Genomic DNA, 19,307 nt, shown 5'->3' with positions numbered 1-19,307 from the left:
GAGCGTATATCGATTCATCGCATCTCAGCTTTAATAAGTAGTTTTCATTTACCTCGTCTAACTTCATTACCTTACTTTGAAAGTATGAAGCAAACTTCCTGCCTGTGTACGCGTCTAATTTGACATTTTTTAGTTGTTAGTTTGGTTGTAGACGGTGCACAGATTAAGATTATTTTACAAGAGTTTACCGTTATTCTTCGGGACGAGTAGGTAGCGATGGCGGTCGTCCTGCTTCAGGCTCTGGAGCGGACGGAGCTGAATAAGCTCCCGAAAGGCATCCAGAACAAGTTGGAGAAGTTTGTAACGGAGCTGCAGAATGCTAACGAGGTGCTCCAGACTCAACATGAGCGATTCAAAGCAGACAGCGGTGGGTACCTAGAACAAGTCCGTATTGGTTAGCTATTTGGCGTTTAACTTGCTTTTGTTGCTTGCTAGATTCCAGTATTCCAGTATTCTAGTATTTAGAGTACTCACTCTGTTTGGGTATAAAACATGTTGTATGTGTTTCGCTACCCTTACTCCTGCACGCTAACGTTAGCTGCGCTATCAAGCTAAGGCTAATTTTGGCGGAAGGGAGATCTGTCCAGTTGTTGAAGTTATTTTATTATTAAGTAGTGATGTGTAGTGTGTTGAAATAAAAAACAGTTCCCAAATTATTGAAAAACATCTTGTACCAGCCTGTGTTTTTATGCTGTCGCCATTAACCAAATGCACACAATGTTACTGTAAATTCGAATAGAGTTGGGACTACCTTTTATCAGTACTGAAAAAGGGATTTTGTCAAATTATAAGTTAATATATATGTAAATATTATGTAGATATATATATATATATATATATATATATATATATATATATATATATATAATATAAATAAATAATAATCAGCATTGCAGATCTCTGTGTTTGTGACCGGACAAGTACTAAAGTGTATATTTCTTGTGTACACCTGTGTTCCTGTTGACTGTTGCCCCATATAGAGCAACAGTACTTTGACATGGAGAAGAGATTGGCGGAGAGTCAGGAACAGATCTTGTCTGCTACCAAAGATCTGCAGACCCTCAAGGAGGAAAATAAAAAGCTCAGTAAGTCATCATATGCATATCAGCCGGTGTCTTTATTCTACATGTTGTCTATATCAGCACAGAACTTAATTGTACAGTCCACTTTGAAAAAAAAAATACATTGATGTTTAATGATGCACTGATTGTGAAATTCTGGGAAAACAGGATTATAAAAAAATGTAGGTTGAAATCAGATGCTGATATGTTATTCCATTTGTTTAGTTTCTTTTTAAAAAAATTTTTGTTGTTTCAGATCAAATAGATCTTTAGTAACTGAACAGTTTTAACAATATTTTGTTTTTATTCACTTAAATTTCCCATTTTTCCTAGAAAAAAATAAATAACCGAGGGGTGGCTTGAAACGTTTGCACAGTATTATAAGGCTGATAACAAGTGATATTGGTTTTAGCCAATGCTGATATTCTGCTGTTATAGATGACCATCCTTGTTGGTGTTCTATATTATAGGCCTAAACAAGGCCTATTTAGTTTATAACACTGGCTGAAATGTTTCTGCAAAGACACTCTCAGTTAGACATTTCAGAGGTTACAGCTGCCAATGGCACCTGATTTGGGTGTGAGGGTTATTAAAAGAAATCTAGTGTAATTCATTGTACAGTCTTTTTATGCTTTACCAGAGACTATTTTTAAATGAATCATGAGGTTTTAGTGTAGTCTAGCACTGTTTTTCTGGATCTCGTGATGCCATGGGTTGTAATGTTTCTCTCTTCAGATGAAGAGTTGAGCGCTCTAAAGGGAATAGAAGGAGAGAGCACCGAAGATAAACCATCGCAACAGGTAAACATGCCGATAAGGGCTTTATATTGACATAACTTAAAAGCTGTGTTGATACAATTATGCTTCATTTATCGGTGCTACACCTAGCTAAATCTTTGAACATGGTTAGTGTTTACTGCCATGTTGTGCGAGTACATAGCATGATGTCACTGGGTGGGTTGGTTGGTTGCTGCTAGTAGACAATGATTGTTAATCTGTTACTGATAAATTGATAAACTGCAGTGAAAAAATAGCCAGAAATGCACAGGAGGAATCGATGGTACAGAACAGGCCAATCACAGTAGTCATGGGCTGTGCTGACTTGACGTATAGTTACATTTCTAGGGAGGTGAGGTCTGAGGGATTTCCCACTGAAGCATATATCCTAGAATTTTATGCTGTAGTGGACTCACCAAAAATATAAACTCTATTCTAAAATCAACATCTTTAAGCTTGGTAATGGTAGCATCATAGTCTTTTGAGATTATTTAACAGAAAAAAGGATTATTGTACTTGTAAATATACATTGATTAGTGTGTAATTACATCTTCTAAGTAATTACTGCATTCTCATAAACTCAGAAGTGATCTATTAAAAACGCATAGGAGCAGGCACTAGTTATTAGGAGCTACCATGTGTGCCCCTCCATCTTGGATATAGTACTCACGATGGACACTGTTGCCTTGGGTTTTATGTATGTGCTAGAGATTGGTCTGGAGAAGAGAACTGTGGTGTCTGATATGGAGGCAAATTATAATTCCTTTTCTGCATTTTCAGACTAAACAGTTTATTCTTACATTGTGTGAGAGTTTTGTCACCAAGTGTCACAGTCCAGCAATGTTAGAGCCTCTTCAAATAAAGCTTCACTAAAACTGGCTAAGAGTAACTAGCACGTGTAAAAACAGCAGCGCTTACCAGGATATTCTCAACAACTCACGTCAGTATCACTGTCATTGGTCACAAGTGAGCTTTCCTGACTTACTGGCTTGTATCGGGTTCCTTTCACAATTTTTGCATACTCCTCCAGAGTGAAGAGTCTGTACTAATTCTGCCAAGAAGAGTGGTGAAATATTCATCCAGAGTTATACCAGAAGCTCTTGTTGATGGCTACCAAAATTGTCTGTTTGAGGTGCATCTTGCTAAGAGACATTTAACCAAGTATTAGTGAGGATGTACGCATGTGTTTGAGTCTGTATGTTTTTGACCCTGTGTGAATTAGTGAAAAACCATTACCTCAGGTAATAAAAAAGAGACCTTTTACTCATCATTAACACAGATTAACACAGAAATTCCTTTAGAAGTCTGCTGAAGATACCGGATAATTGTTACACATTTCAATTTTCTACACACTCTTAGTGTAGTAGTATAATTCAAGTACTGTTTGTGCACGTATGTATGGATCCAGCAAACCAAGACCAAGTATGAGATTGAGGCAGAGAAGAGAGAGCTGGAGCGGTTGCTAGAGAAAAGAACACAGGAGGTGGAGAATGTCTCTGGTAAGTTCACTACAGAAGCTATACACCTCGATAAATTGTGCATGTTTGGTTCAGTGGAAACCTGTTAACGCTTCTTTTTGTGGTCTGTGGATTTGTCTTTGCAGAGGATGTGAAACGTCTCAATGAGAAACTGACAGACTCAAACAAAGTGAAGATGGAGCTGCAGTTAAAACTGGACGAGATACAGTCGTCTGCAGCATCTGTACAGGTGCGCTACACACACACACACACACACACACACACACACACACCCCAACAGGTTCACCTTATGTTAAACACACCAAATAAACTACACAATAAGCAGGTAAGAAGCATAATATTACACACAAACAGATGCTTTGCTTTAATCTCTGTTTCAGATGTTTGCTTAAACTGCAGTCTGCCAAGAACAGCAGCTGCACTTGCAAGATGGGCTTGGAGTCGTCTTGCAAGGGCTTGAGGCTAAAATGACTCATCACAATAATCATTATTTTTGACTTAATCGAGAAGGCCTGCAGTCCTGCAGAGAAGGTGCTTACTGGCACTGAGTTCTATTTGTGGAAGCCAGACAAGGGACAGCCTTTTAGAAGACAGTGACCTTTTAGTTGGACAGTCTTAAAGGGATAGAAAATGAAACTGTTTCTTTCAGACAAGAAGTGTTGAGGCCTGTTCAGGTTGAACAAAGATTGCGAATTATTTATTTTTGAGCTTATAGTAAAAACCATAATTGGTCCCCCTTTAAAATGCCATTTTTTTCCTCTGGAAATATTTTGTGGCGTGAAGAGAGAAGTGTTACTGGAAATGTATCTTACAGCACCGGGAGAAGCGCATGGAGCAGGAGAAGGAGCTGCTTGAGAAGAAGATCGAGTGGTTGACTGCAGAGCTAAAGACCAAAACTGAGGAACTGCTGAACACCAACAGAGAGAAAGGCGAAGAGATCCTGGAGCTGCAGAGCAGTCTGAAGAGCAGCGAGCAGAAGGTAAGATTGATACAGTACTGTATTTACATTCAGTACTGTATAAACTGAATGTAAATTCCCTGTTGGTTTTAATCTCCTTTATTAGCATTAGTTGTGGAATATGTAGGGTTAATTAGCTATTCTAGCTACAGCGCTAACGTCTTTATTAACAATATTTCCTTTCCACAGGTGGCTGTACTGGAAAGTCAGCTCACTGTTCTGAAGGAAACCGGTGAAAGTCAGAATAAAAGAGCTGAAGACCTCAACAACAAACTGAAACAGGTAACACAGAAACACTTGTGTAGGGCTGCAGCATTTGATTATTTTAGTAATTGATTAATTGGACAAGAAATACTTGTGACTTCTTAATGAGCAATAATAAATATTCAAAAGAGAAAAAAATAAAGGTCTTTCAAAATGAACTGTTCATTGGTTTCCATTTTAGAAACTGCATTGTTTTTGTTTTGTCCGTCATCTGTTTCATTTGTCCAAAAAAACACCAAAAAACTCCTGTGTTTTTATGCGTCATATTCAATTTTAGTTTTTAGAGAAAACATTTTCTTAAATGCAAAAATGTATAAATGCTATCAAGTAGAGTCAAAGTCAAATAAAATAGATAAATATGTGATAAGTCATAAAAATGTCATCTATACTCTGTCTTCTTGGAAAGCTTTATGAGTTTTTGTGTTTCCATGGTGACAGTGGTGAGCGGTGTCAAAGCGCTTAAACCCTAATTAGTTGCCTTCGAAACTTTGTGCTCCAGGATTTATTGAAAGATCTCTTCAAGTATGTTTAATGGTTTTATTGATCAAACAATTGATCAGCATTTTTTTAATCTGCCAATTTAATTAATGATACAGTGATTGCATACACATATTTTATGCATTGCATTTATTTTCTAAATGTATTTCCAGGTCAAAGATGAGAAGAGCGCCATGGAAGAGAAGTACCGCAACGAACTCAATGCTCATGTCAAGTTGTCTTCACTCTATAAGGTGAAAAGTCACTAAGATAGTTGTTGCTTAAATAACTAAGACCTTCTGTCATACTGTAGTGCCATGTTCTTCTAAGAGTCATTCTTTTCCTCCCTGTAGGGGGCAGCAACAGACATGGAGACAAAGACCCAAGAACTGAGCAGAGCTGTTGAAGAACTCAGCAAGCTGGTGAAAGAAACACTTGAAGGTACAAATCCATGTTTTTAGTTTTGTTTCTGCACACCTGGTCATTAAATGAAAGTCTGAATATTCGTTTATAATGCAAACAAAAACTAGTGCTATCATCAACCCCAAAGCCTTTGTAGTAAATGTGTATTCTTAATATATTTAACCTGCTCTGTACCTTTCCATATTCAAAGTGTTACTGATGACCTCTGTGTGGTTGATTTTGCTCTCTTTGCAGCCAATAAGGCTCTAGAAAAGAAGGTGTCAGAGGGTGAGGAGCTAAAGACTCGTCTTGAAGAAGAGCTTAAAGAGAAGGTCAAGAAAATGGAGAAGGAGTTGGAAAATGCTACAGTGAAGGCTGCAGGCAAACACTGCTGTGAGAACACACACACACACGTCTTACCTGTGCTTATCAAGCTGAAGTCTGCTTTTATGAGAATGTCTCTGGAAACACATAACAGCTTTATTTACATGTGCATGTTGTGTTCCAGGCATGCCTTCTATGACTGAAGAACAGTTGGATGCCATGTGCCCTTCAGCAGCCTCCATTGCAGCGATTGTTAAACCTGGCATGAAGTTCTTTGATGTGAGTTCACAGGATTTTACCAAGGTGTCAGTGAGAATTAGACACTACGTCTGAATCCAATAAAACACCTTTGGGATGTGGTAGATGGGCTATTTGGTATTATGAATATCCAGAAAGGGTGCCATAAACCACATCATCATGGAGCAGCTTTTCAAAGGAGTGTTTTGAACAAAATTTTAGGCCATTAGAGAGCATTGTATTGCTTTGCTATGTTACGTCAAAAAAAATGGAGGGCTTAACCAAGAATAACCATTCATTTGTTTATTGCGGTTGTTACTTGAGACACTCTGATATATTGCAAGTTTCTAGATATTTTCAAGTGTGCTGTAAATCGTCCTTCCAGTAGTGTATCTGTACTACTGTAGTGTAGAGAGCAGTGTAGACGTTTGTGGTTAAGAATTCTTCTTTTGCTGTCTCTGTGTTTAGCTGTATAATGCGTATGCTGAGTGTCAGACACAGCTTCAGCTGGAGAAGCAAGAGACGAGGAGAGTGAGCCGTGTGCTGGATGAGATTGTTCAGGAGGTCGAATCCAAAGCTCCTGTCCTGAAACAACAGAGGGAGGAGTATGAGAGCATGCAGAGATCCATGGCCTCCCTGTGCAACAAACTGGAGCAAGCTCGGACAGTAAAGCAGCTGTTTTATAACCCCGATTGATTCACTTTTTGATTTGTTTGGTTACATAAAACTTGCATATTGTTCATTTTTTGCCATTAGGAAATCTACAGTTTGCAAAAAGAGAAAGAGGAGGTAAAGCAGCACTGTGATACCCTGGAGAGAGAGAAACTGAGGATTGAAAGACTCTTGGAGGATACATCTGCTCAGGTATGCTAAGGCTACGTTCACACTGCAGGTCTTAATGCTCAATTCCGATTTTTTTGATCAAATACGATTTATTTTTTTTTGTCTGGTTGTTCACATTACAAATAAAATGTGACAGCAAACGCGCTCTAGTGTGAACGGTTCACGGCCCTCAAAGCAGCCTGCATGTGCAAGAGAAGACGTCACACACATGCTCTGTTTACGGAAGAAAAAATGGCGGCTACAGAGCTAGTAGGTGTTGTTGCAGCAGTCTATCAATTTGGGCACAGTCATAACCGACAGAATTTTGACAAATTAATTAGAGAAAGAAGGACACTGAGAAAAAAGAGAGCTGTAATAATGGCCTTGTTTGCAGCAGTGGCTGCTACCTCCGTGCAGAGGTATATATGGACATGGAGTCAGAACCAGGAGTGGTGGGATTGGGATGTGAGAGGCTGTCTTCTCCGGCGCTGAAATTGCTGTCTGTCTTGTGTCAGTGACGTAAAAGACGGATTTAATGCAACATGACCATTCAAACAGCAGTTGCTTTCCAAAATATCAGATATGTATCGGATTCAGTACCACATACGAAAGTGACCTACATTGGATTTGAAAATATCGGATTTGTGCCGTTCAAACTGTCATACCATGATCGGATATGGGTCGCATAGGGTCAGAAAAGTCAGATTTGATGCAATTCAATTCAATTCAATTCAATTTTATTTATATAGCGCCAAATCACAACAAAAGTCGCCTCAAGGCGCTTCATAGATACAGAGAAAAACCCAACAATCATATGACCCCCTATGAGCAAGCACTTTGGCAACAGTGGGAAGGAAAAACTCCCTTTTAACAGGAAGAAACCTCCGGCAGAACCAGGCTCAGGGAGGGGCGGCCATCTGCTGCGACCGGTTGGGGTGAGAGAAGGAAGACAGGATAAAGACATGCTGTGGAAGAGAGACAGAGGTTAATAACAGATGCACTTTTGCCTGCAGTGTGAACGTAGCCTAAGATATTCAGAGCAATACACAGAAGAAATTCATTCATTAGTGCTGTTATATCCGATTAGGTTTAATGCCCATCATGTGAGTGGGGAAATAATAAATTATTAATGTCAAACACAGAGTAGAGCTTGCACTGATTCATTTCTCTCCAGGTGTGTGGTCTTCTGGTGGAGTTGGAGGAAGCCAGGGGCAACCACGTGACCAAGGATGACGGCAGCTCTGCTGACATTTCTAGGACTTCAGAGGTGATCAGCCCTCACCAGCTGTCTTTCCGCAGTGTGGAGGAGCTCCAGAGGCACAACCAAAGCCTTCTGGGAAGGCTGAGGGAGCTGGAGGAGGAGAAGGACAAACAGCAGAGCCAAGTAACATCAGCACGGTAAATGTGATGGGGCTATTATATTTAGCCCTGCTACTTATTTTTATAATTGGTGTACAATTGTGTCCACAATGCAGTAACACAAATGTCTTAACACTGAACTTTCAGTAACTAGTAGACGTGATTTTAATTGGATGTACAGAAGCAAATCAATCTAACCATTGGGAGTTTTGTGTCTTCACGCCACTGAGATGACAAAAGATTGGACTGTAATGTCTGGTGTGGTAGTCATAGTAGGACTAGTCAGCATTTGTTTTTAGGTAATTTGATCAAAGATTGATTAAGGAATCTCAAAAGATGCGTTAGAGCAGCGATCCCCAACCTTCGGGCCTCGGACCGGTACCGGTCCGTGAGTCGTTTGGTACCGGGCCGCGAGAGTTGAGGCTCAGGTATGGAATGTATGGTTTTCAGGGTTTTTATCGGTTTTCAGCATTATTTTGTTATTGTTTTTATTGTTAACTTGGTTTTCCTGGGTCTTTTCACGTGTGTTATGAATAAATCTTCTTTTTTCGGTACCGGTACTAGTTTTATTTTGTTGTATTTATCCGCGACACCTTAAAGGCCGGTCCGTGAAAATATTGTCGGGCATAAACCGGTCCGCGGCGCAAAAAAGGTTGGAGACCGCTGCGTTAGAGGCTTGCTGCCACTCTGTGGGTGAGTGATTGAAGTGATTGCAATTAAATTCAGCATTATTATTTATTTGTTATTATTAATGCTAAAACACATTCTGCAACAGCATGGCTAAACTGGTGAGCATGTAGCCCAGACTCATTCCATGAAAATATTTTTTGACACTTTTTAGGCAACGAACTACTGAGCTGCTGAAAATTTTAAACATTGTTTTGTTTTCTAAACTGCAAATTTCCAAGTTCCTAAGAGTGAACTCAGACTCAACCTTTTAAATCTTGCATTTGCACTATTTTAATTAAATATGGGGTTTAATTCATTTGCAAATTATCAAATTGAATTATAGCTATTTTACCTGTCATGGAACGGGGATTCTAAATACTTTATTGTAGTATTTTTAACAATATTGCAAATTAATAACATTTTAGCTAATAATGGTACATTATTTATCTTGGTATTCACATTACTGTTTTCAACCAGTTAATTATGAAGTCAACTGATATCTTTATTTATCGTAGTTAATCAGGGAAAATATCTGTCTATTTTAAACGTGAAGTATGTGCCCTTGGTTTCTTGTAGGATATCAGAGTTGGAGTCCAGTGTGGATCGACTGCATAAGGAGGTGGAGCAACTGAGAGAGCAGAGGAACCAGCAGAAACAGCTGGCAGATTCAAATGCAAGGCAGAGAGACATGTACAAGGCTTTGCTGACACAGAGCACTGGCTTCAGTCTGCCCCCTCAAGGTGACAAAAAAATACTAAGACCTGTATGTAGCATCTTTGTTGGTGAATACACACACAGTCAAGCTTTTATTTTTATTTATTTATTTTGTTTGCAACTTCAGGTCAAGACTCTTCTCCCCAACCTGCACAGGGCCGCTCTTCAATACCAGCTACTCGCTCTACTCCTCAGAGAGCTGCTGCTGCAGAGTCGGCACCGAATGCTCAGACAAAAGCAGCTTTAAAACAGGTACACACGAGCACATCTCTATATGAAAGTGAATGTTGAGTTAGGAATCGAATTCTTGAAGCTCTTCTGATGTCCGTCTGTTCCCAGCTCAATGACGCCTTCGCGCTGTATAAGAAGGAGAAGGCAGAGAACGACAGGATACTGAATGAAACCAATGATCGGCTGCAAAGGCAGCTGACAGAACTCCGCTCCAGCCATGCCAAGCTGACTTCTCAGCTGGAGTTCAGCAACAAGCGGTGGGTTTAGGACACAAAACACTAATGTGACAGTTTATGCTTTTTTTACCGCTCGCCTGTAAACGGCTGAAGGAGTATTGTCGTTAAATGCAGTGACTCAGTTTTCAAATTGATACAATAGTTGCATCTATTAAAAATCTTGTACGAGTTTGAATGTCAGTGACCTCAAGGTCAGAAGAAGTTTTTCTCAATCTTGTGAATGCAATAACTTAAAAACAAAGTGATGTAGCATTGATACCATTGGTGTGTCTACCAGGAGGCTTAGGGGTAGTACTGGGAGTTGCCAGGATTTATTTTTAAAGGCTGAGATCTGTGTGTGTTTCTAAATACCAGATACGAAATACTCCAGGAGGCTGTATCAGCATACCGCCGAGAGATCGTTATCCTTCAGGAGAGGAACCAAAAGATGTCTGTAACAGCCCAGCGACACGAGCACATTATCCACACAATGAGCCAGGACCTGAGGCAGGCTAATGAAAAAATTGCTCTGGAAGAGGTGAGCAGTGGGGATCAGGACGGCTAGAAAGATAAAGGGACTTATGGAGAACATTAAACATTAAAACCAATATTTTCCTAAGATAATATTAACATAGTAGCTTAATTTAGGCACATGTTTTGTTTTGTTTTTTGTACTTGTAATACCGTAACTTAATTTACAGCTGGGCCACTTGACCACTGCAAGGAGTTTTATTTATAACTTATTTTGCTAGACTAATGGGTCTGTCTGCTTTTTAACCTAAAAGACCGGTTGACAGATTTTTGTCTTGTAAAATTTCCGCGCCTTCTTTTCTCTCTTTGCAATGGAAATGGCCCAAAAGTACATCTGCCTCTCTGTACATTAGGTTTCAGCGGCCTGAGTTGATCAAAACAAGAGAGGATTTTCAATACTCCAGAGTTCTTTCTGGTTTGGTCTATTAAACACCTGTGATATGTCTGAGAAGTTTATATTAACTCACCTTGGAAGTACATTAAACATCACTATGAATGATTGGGAAGAAAGGTTATAGTAGACTGTATCAATGTGCGTTTTAGGCTTCAATTCCACATTTACTTCAAGCATCTTTTAGCATTGGCGGATTCGCAGTTTAATGGCTGAGCCACACATGACACCTACATGTTAAAAATAAAACCAGACTGCCCCATAAAGGCATAACCAGTTAGCAATTTATGTTCACGTAGCTTTTGCAGTTGCTTCATAAACATAAACGGAATAAAAAGGGAAATGAATGTGCTCCCTAGTAAGTTAAAATTCTAATCATGTGTACTTTTGGGTCTGAACGAGACAAAACAAAAATAATCTTTCTTGGTGAGAGCAAGAACAAAATATTACATATATGATCCTCTGAATTTGGATCAAGTTCATGGTCATATTTGTTGTTTCATGGGCACTTTTGTCACCTTTGTCATTTTGTCAGTAACCTGCCTCTGTCTGTAGGTGCGTGTGGAGAACCTGACAAAAGAGAGAGACATGTTGAGACAAGCAGAGAGTCGACTCAGTCGAGAGAAGGAAGCCATGCTGGCTGAACAACGTAACCAAAACTTGTTGCTCACCAACCTCAAGACCATACAGGTACCATATTACAGCAGCAGGGTTTGGAGACAGGATGCTTTTGGTAATTTCTATATGTATGAGGTAGGGCAGGGCAATATGGACAAAAATATTTAGCACGATATATATATATTGGAAAATTTGCGATAACGATATAACTGATATCGATATAATTCCACAACTTTATTAGTGTAAAAAAAAAAACCCCCATCAATTTATTTTCACTCAGCTGTTTTTTATGTGCATTAAAGCTATACAGGGAGTGCAGAATTATTAGGCAAGTTGTATTTCTGAGGAATAATTTTATTATTGAACAACAACCATGTTCTCAATGAACCCAAAAAACTCATTAATATCAAAGCTGAATGTTTTTGGAAGTAGTTTTTAGTTTGTTTTTAGTTTTAGCTATTTTAGGGGGATATCTGTGTGTGCAGGTGACTATTACTGTGCATAATTATTAGGCAACTTAACAAAAAACAAATATATACCCATTTCAATTATTTATTTTTACCAGTGAAACCAATATAACATCTCCACATTCACAAATATACGTTTCTGACATTCAAAAACAAAACAAAAACAAATCAGCGACCAATATAGCCACCTTTCTTTGCAAGGACACTCAAAAGCCTGCCATCCATGGATCCTGTCAGTGTTTTGATCTGTTCACCATCAACATTGCGTGCAGCAGCAACCATAGCCTCCCAGACACTGTTCAGAGAGGTGTACTGTTTTCCCTCCTTGTAAATCTCACATTTGATGATGGACCACAGGTTCTCAATGGGGTTCAGATCAGGTGAACAAGGAGGCCATGTCATTAGTTTTTCTTCTTTTATACCCTTTCTTGCCAGCCACGCTGTGGAGTACTTGGACGCGTGTGATGGAGCATTGTCCTGCATGAAAATCATGTTTTTCTTGAAGGATGCAGACTTCTTCCTGTACCACTGCTTGAAGAAGGTGTCTTCCAGAAACTGGCAGTAGGACTGGGAGTTGAGCTTGACTCCATACTCAACCCGAAAAGGCCCCACAAGCTCATCTTTGATGATACCAGCCCAAACCAGTACTCCACCTCCACCTTGCTGGCGTCTGAGTGGGACTGGAGCTCTCTGCCCTTTACCAATCCAGCCACGGGCCCATCCATCTGGCCCATCAAGACTCACTCTCATTTCATCAGTCCATAAAACCTTAGACAAACCAGTCTTGAGATATTTCTTGGCCCAGTCTTGACGTTTCAGCTTGTGTGTCTTGTTCAGTGGTGCTCGTCTTTCAGCCTTTCTTACCTTGGCCATGTCTCTGAGTATTGCACACCTTGTGCTTTTGGGCACTCCAGTGATGTTGCAGCTCTGAAATATGGCCAAACTGGTGGCAAGTGGCATCTTGGCAGCTGCACGCTTGACTTTTCTCACTTCATGGGCAGTTATTTTGTGCCTTGGTTTTTCCACACGCTTCTTGCGACCCTGTTGACTATTTTGAATGAAACGCTTGATTGTTCGATGATCACGCTTCAGAAGCTTTGCAATTTTGAGACTGCTGCATCCCTCCGCAAGATATCTCACTATTTTTGACTTTTCTGAGCCTGTCAAGTCCTTCTTTTGACCCATTTTGCCAAAGGAAAGGACGTTGCCTAATACTTATGCACACCTGATATAGGGTGTTGATGTCATTAGACCACACCCCTTCTCATTACAGAGATGCACATCACCTAATATGCTTAATTGGTAGTAGGCTTTCGAGCCTATATAGCTTGGAGTAAGACAACATGCATGAAGAGGTTGATGTGGACAAAATACTCATTTGCCTAATAATTCTGCACTCCCTGTATAAAAATGTAACAGTGAAAATGCAAATTCCTTGCTGATAGTTTAACCAAAAGGCATTTTCAGTGGAAATGGGCTGACATATCCTGAGCATAACCATGTATAATATCCACAAAAGTTAAAAAGAGGTGCTTTGCAATATGAAACTGCAGTGTGCCAAATAAATAAGTCAAGTCTGTATTTTTTGGACCGTAAGGTGCACGGGATTATAAGGCACATTAAGCGAAACAAATCAGTCAGATAAGTCTATCTTCTTGCTTCCTCCACTTCTGTACCATTGACTCATTAATGCTGAATTCTCTGTTCCCATGTTCTACTGCGCGATTGATAGCCTTGAGTTTAAAATGTGCTTCATACGCATATCTCTTAACAGGTGCCATTTTGGGGTCCTTATACACACACACAATACGGTAATATTATGTTGAAGCGCAGTACGTATTACTCTGCTAGGCTCCTGACTACGGTAGCTGTTATGCTCTGACAATCCATCAAGTAGCGTGGCTTCGTAGCTTACCAAAGTCATACTAAGACATTTTTTGACAGATTTTTGAGCATAAAATGAGTTCGAGGTCAGTAAGCACAACCAGAATTCATACATAAGGCACACCAGATTTTAAGGTGCACTGTTCATTTTTGAGAAAATTAAAGGCTTTTAAGAGTGCCTTATTATAATAATAATAATAATAATAATAATAATAATAATAATAATAATAATAATGGATTGCATTTATATAGCGCTTTTTGAGACCCTCAAAGAGCTTTACAATTCCACTATTCATTCACTCTCACATTCACACACTGGTGAAGGCAGCTACAGTTGTAGCCACAGCTGCCCTGGGGCAGACTGACAGAAGCGAGGCTGCCATATCGCGCCATCAGCCCCTCTGGCCATCACCAGTAGGCGGTAGGTGAAGTGTCTTGCCCAAGGACACAATGACTAAGACAAACAGAGCTGGGGATCAAACCGGCAACCTTCTGGTTACAAGATGAGCTTCCCAACCCCCTGAACCACGGTCGCCCCATTATAGTGCAGAAAATACGTTAATAACGACGGTCCACTTGCATGTTCTATAAAAAATGTGGTGGGTATCTGACGGACAAAAACCAAACCAGTTTCACATCACTGAAGTTGCAGGTTTTGAAAACAATTCTTGTTCATCTGTTTCATTCAACAATCCACTTTTGCCCTTCTTGTTTTCTGTCGCCGCCATGCTTTTTCTGCCATGTGCGTATGAAAACAAAGGCACCGCGCATGCACATTTTATGTCATTTTCTTATCATTGCCTAACATTATAAAGTATAAAGTGAAGTATAATATGGCCCAGCCGTAGTATGAGGTGTATGTAAATATACCAAAGCTTTAGACTACTCTGAACACCTGTTTTGGTAGTCATCTCTTTCTCCTTCAGTATAGGTATAAAGCATGTCTAAAGTTTAAAAGTGTTAAATTCACTTTCTTGGGATGTCATGTCCAGTTGACAATGGAGCGTGCAGAAACAGAGACACGCCAGCATCTGAACAACAAGATAGAACAACTGGAGTCAGAACTGGCTTCGATGAAGACCAGACTAGAACAGGAAGTGGCACAGAGACATGCCCTTGGGCGTACTATGGACGTATGTATAATATTTGTGTTTATTTCTTTCATTGTAAACGTTGTTGGAGAGCGCATGGCTCGAGTAGACTGATTTTGTGTGTGTGTGTGTGTGTGTGTGTGTGTGTGTGTGTGTGTGTGTGTGTGTGTGAGATAAGAGTTTCATTCCTTGTTCCTTTGTAACCTCCATTTGCTCTACAGGCTCAGTTGTTAGAAGCTAAGAAGCAGCTGGAGACCCAAAACACACTGCAGCAGAAGACCAGGGAGCTGCTGCGTAGCTCTGAACAGCAGGTGGCAGCACTGAAAGCCCAGCTGGCCTCTGCTACCTCCTCTGAGGCTACCACCACCTCCAGCACCACCACCACGCCAGTTACCAGGGCCGTAGGCCTCCGAGCACCGTTGAGAGGTAAGTTATTATGGCCGTACAAAGGGTTAATGTACCTGTATACTCAAAGTCAGCTGTAAAACAATAGTAATGTCTCCCACAGTGCGCTCTCCAGTCCCAGCAGCCTCCCAGCTACCCAGCCAATCAGAGCAGGAGCTCTCAGAGGTGAAAGGTCTCCTGCACAGTGTTGAGGAGAAAAAGAGTGAATTAGAGGAGCAGCTGAAGAGTGCTAATGCCTCTGTAGAGCAGTATAGATCCGTGGTGCTGACTCTGGAAGACAGTCTAGAGAAAGAGAAGGAGGTACCGCTCCTAAATACTACTAAATACTGTACTTCCTTGCTCTGTGCACCTTTTAACATACTCTCATACTGACCTTTCTTCATGCTTTAGCTACGTTCTCCTCTGGAGGTTCGTCTGAAAGAGTCGGAAGAGGTGCAGAAGCAGCTGGAGAAGAAGATTTTAGAGTTGGAGAAAATGAAGCAGCAAGAGCAAGAGGAAAGAAGAAAGGCTGTGGGTGCAGTGGAGAAACAAGTGAGTTATAATTTAACATGTGTTCTGATACAAGCACACGTTTACTTAGTGCTGTGGTCATAAGTTTGCATATATACACTTATCAGGGATAAATGTTATAGTAATTTAGACTTTTACTGATCTCTTAGAATAGAGTGGAACAATTGAACAGCATACATCTGTAATGACTTTAAAAACAAGTGCCTGTGTGGGCAGCTGCAAAGTTGAGCTTGAAAGTGTTAATTTTGGACTAGGGGGTTCTTTCTTGGATGTCACCCACTCAGTCCACGGCTACATTAAACTTGCTTCAATGTGGACCGTGACAGTGGTGTTTCAGCAGTTTCCGGGCTTGAGCCTTGGAGGTTCTTGTGTTAGTTTGCCATGGTCTGGAAAAAGACACACTGAATAACTTGAATTTGAACAAAATTTGGAATCTACATTTGTTTAGAAATTGCTCCACTAAACCTTCCCGACTTGTGTAAATCTATAATTTCTTAGATCTTTGCTGAATTTCTGGCACTTTCCCATTGTTGTATATTGGTCAATCTAATTTTCATTTCAGACAAATACATTTTTATGCTGGCAAAGAAAAACTAGCAGTTAGAGTCAATCATGATGACCAATGAGAAGTAAATAGGCTTTGACTGTGTCAAGTTAAAATACATTGTAGAACCTTTGTAAAACATTTAAGTCAGTGTTTGTATATTTGAGCCTGTGTGTATAATTTTTGTCCCTGTGTTGATTTCTTTTACGTCATTACGGCTGTATGCCAAATTTACCATCACATTCACACCCATGATGTCAACTTCTGACCACAGCTGTAAATGTTGACTCGATGTCGACTTCAAGATTCTACCATACGTACAATACAAAGGCAACAAGAAACGTGAAAAAATAAGCCAGGCAGTCACAAACTATTTGCACATTTGTATATAAGGTGCTTTTCAAAAATGCTTTAACAGAGCATCAGCTATTTCTACTCTCATGGCAATGATCATTAACTGGCAGCCACATGATTAATTGTGTATGCCATTGTCACTAGGAAAGTAAGCCCTGAAGATGGCTTAATTCAGGTTTTTCTACTAATCCCTATACCGTGTGTTTTATCGTCTGCATCCCAAATCAGTACCCAACTGAGGACCCACTTGGTGTAGGAATGGGTAATATGGCCCAAACACGATATTTCAGAGTATTACCACGATAGCGATAAATTTGCCAAAATACAGAAAAAATTGGTTGTTATTCATTTGACAAAATAAACGTAACACATTGACTTGAAATATTCTATGAAAACTACCTTAAAAAGTGCAATAACTTTAAGAAGTATAAAACTAATTTCTCCCCCTGCTCTTTGCCTCAGACTGAGGTAAGGCTGTCATACTACTTGACTATAAATCTGTGGTTAGTACATAGTAATTCACAGATAACAATGAGTCTGGGAGTGCCGTCTTGAAATCATATCATATCTTTTGGCAAACAAATGGTGACAGTTTGGGTAATATCGTCTATGTCCAGGTGAATAGAATCAACCTTTTGGGATTTACTTACCTGGATCATTGAGAATGCATCAAGTCATGCAACTGGCGAGAGACTTGGTGATGCCATGCTGAACTAGCTTACTTTGTTTTAGTTTGTAGCATTAGCTGCAGAGCTTTCCTCCCAGGCTTTCAGACATTCCTGATACAGGCTTGGGTGCTGATGCTTAAGAAGGTGAAATAAGTTAGAGATATTTCCCCCCTTCGACATTACAGGCTTTTTGCACTGGTCTGTTGTGTATATGCTGGTTTGTATCTAAAATAATTCCACACCACTAAAGTAGCTGCTCTTTTGGGAATTGAATCTCCAGCAGTAACGCTTCCAGCCATGTTTGCCTTCACCATCACAACTTTAATAACTTTGTGCTGCATGACCCACGTGAGCATAATTATTATGAATGATATGACAAATTAGTCACCAACAATTATTTGTTTTTAAAATGCAAATTATAGAATAAGCTCAATTGTTCAGGCACATATAGATCCACGGACAACTTGATAATGCAATGACCGTAATCTCCTATACTCTCTTTGTACAGGTGTGTGAGCTGCAACGCAGTCTGAAGGCCAGTCGGGTAGAGCAACAGGAGGCTCTGGAGAGGGCAGCTGCTGCTGTAACTCTGGAGCAGAAGGCTGTGCAGGACAGCCTGCTGCAGGTACACACACGTGCATTGATTAATATACTTGGTTTCTACTGTACTCCTACCAGTTTTTACCCTTCAGCCGTAAAAAGGTGGTGGGGTATTGTCATCACCCCACCACCAACTCATAAACAAGGCAACGTACATCTTGGATTAGCTTGAATCTCAGTGACCTTGACCTAATTTTCAGAAATTCTTGTGAATTTCATAACTCAAAAAAGAAGTTATCTAGATTTTCAAATTGATAACATAGGTGCATCTACTGAAATTCTTGAAGGAGTTTGAGGTCAAGGTCACTGAGATTCAAGTACAGAGTAAGTTTTCCAAAACTCTTGTGGACTTTATAACTTGACAACAAGGTGATGTAGGATTTTGAAAATGATATCATAAGTGTGTCTACTAGGAGGCTGAGGGGTAACGCTGGTGGTTGCCAGTATTTTCTTTTTAATTTTTGCCTACAGTAAGAAAATCACACTTGACATGCAACTGAAGGTCCCTCCCCTTCTCTTCTCCTGTCAGACTAAGCTAGCTGGAGAGGCACAGGCTAAGTATGAGCGGGAGCTAATGCTTCATGCTGCTGATGTGGAGGCTCTACAGGAACTGAAGAAAAAATTCCAACAAGGAGCAGCACAAAAGATGGAGTTAGAGGAGGAATTGAAGAAGACCACCTCCCTCCTGCAGGAGAAAACTGCAGCCTGGAGTACAGCAGAGAAAAAGCTGAAGGTAGAACAACAACCCAATAATCTTAATCGGGCAAGCTAACATCCCTCTTTTCACACAGGTCTGAATAACTGTTTGAGATATATAAAGTTGAACAAACCACATTATGAATCTTAGTTTAAGAAAATTAAAATGTAATTAGAAGACTGTTTGTGAATGATCGTAACAGTCCTTACTATGACTGTCATTCAGGAGGATCTGTCAAATCAGAGCCGTCACTGTGAGGAGTTGGGAAAGCAGAATTCCCTCCTGCATGAACAAATGGATGAAATAGCTGCTAAGAGCCGCCAGCTGCAACAACAACAGCAGCAACCGCAGCAGCTTGACTTGTCATTCAGTGAGGAAGGAAAGACCACTGAGCAAATACTAGAAATACTCAGGTACTGTAACACGAGCTGGTTGATCAGTGTTTGTGTTATTGTGTATTGAAAGTATTGAAATAGCTGACACTGCAGTTTATTTTATAATAGAGTATGTAAACATCGTTACCTCTGAAGCACCTTATGATGAAATGAAATTCTAATAAT

The 19,307-nt window shown here is 40.1% G+C and overlaps 1 protein-coding gene across 5 annotated transcripts in view; it reads left to right on the top strand.

Annotated features, from left to right (window-relative positions):
- The first annotated feature begins 107 nt into the window (after positions 1 to 107).
- LOC147309091 (nucleoprotein TPR-like) overlaps positions 108 to 19,307 on the top strand; it is a 33,436-nt gene continuing 14,236 nt past the window's right edge. For 3 of the 5 annotated variants that reach the window (XM_086273617.1, XM_086273616.1, XM_086273615.1), the window contains exons 1-26: positions 110 to 367; positions 981 to 1,085; positions 1,797 to 1,861; positions 3,246 to 3,336; positions 3,441 to 3,544; positions 4,130 to 4,294; positions 4,463 to 4,555; positions 5,188 to 5,268; positions 5,368 to 5,455; positions 5,672 to 5,809; positions 5,925 to 6,019; positions 6,446 to 6,643; positions 6,734 to 6,841; positions 7,974 to 8,197; positions 9,404 to 9,567; positions 9,669 to 9,793; positions 9,881 to 10,029; positions 10,363 to 10,525; positions 11,465 to 11,599; positions 14,871 to 15,011; positions 15,191 to 15,395; positions 15,478 to 15,674; positions 15,765 to 15,905; positions 17,959 to 18,075; positions 18,580 to 18,783; positions 18,973 to 19,160. In XM_086273617.1, coding sequence (XP_086129743.1) covers positions 217 to 367; positions 981 to 1,085; positions 1,797 to 1,861; positions 3,246 to 3,336; positions 3,441 to 3,544; positions 4,130 to 4,294; positions 4,463 to 4,555; positions 5,188 to 5,268; positions 5,368 to 5,455; positions 5,672 to 5,809; positions 5,925 to 6,019; positions 6,446 to 6,643; positions 6,734 to 6,841; positions 7,974 to 8,197; positions 9,404 to 9,567; positions 9,669 to 9,793; positions 9,881 to 10,029; positions 10,363 to 10,525; positions 11,465 to 11,599; positions 14,871 to 15,011; positions 15,191 to 15,395; positions 15,478 to 15,674; positions 15,765 to 15,905; positions 17,959 to 18,075; positions 18,580 to 18,783; positions 18,973 to 19,160 — 3,635 coding nt within the window. In that variant the 5' untranslated portion in view covers positions 110 to 216. Of the gene's footprint in view, positions 368 to 980; positions 1,086 to 1,796; positions 1,862 to 3,245; positions 3,337 to 3,440; positions 3,545 to 4,129; positions 4,295 to 4,462; positions 4,556 to 5,187; positions 5,269 to 5,367; positions 5,456 to 5,671; positions 5,810 to 5,924; positions 6,020 to 6,445; positions 6,644 to 6,733; positions 6,842 to 7,973; positions 8,198 to 9,403; positions 9,568 to 9,668; positions 9,794 to 9,880; positions 10,030 to 10,362; positions 10,526 to 11,464; positions 11,600 to 14,870; positions 15,012 to 15,190; positions 15,396 to 15,477; positions 15,675 to 15,764; positions 15,906 to 17,958; positions 18,076 to 18,579; positions 18,784 to 18,972; positions 19,161 to 19,307 lie in introns of all 5 variants that reach the window. The other 2 variants (XM_086273619.1, XM_086273618.1) reach the window with 2 other exon arrangements.

The sequence above is a fragment of the Aulonocara sp. 'chitande type north' Nkhata Bay genome, linkage group LG18 (assembly GCF_057382095.1).
Source record: "Aulonocara sp. 'chitande type north' Nkhata Bay isolate Kocher_YH1m ecotype deep benthic linkage group LG18, A_spYH_male_GT1.1, whole genome shotgun sequence".
NCBI lineage: Eukaryota > Metazoa > Chordata > Actinopteri > Cichliformes > Cichlidae > Aulonocara > Aulonocara sp. 'chitande type north' Nkhata Bay.
The sequence above is the reverse complement of the archived record's forward strand: the minus strand, read 5'-3'. Positions and strand labels throughout refer to the sequence as shown.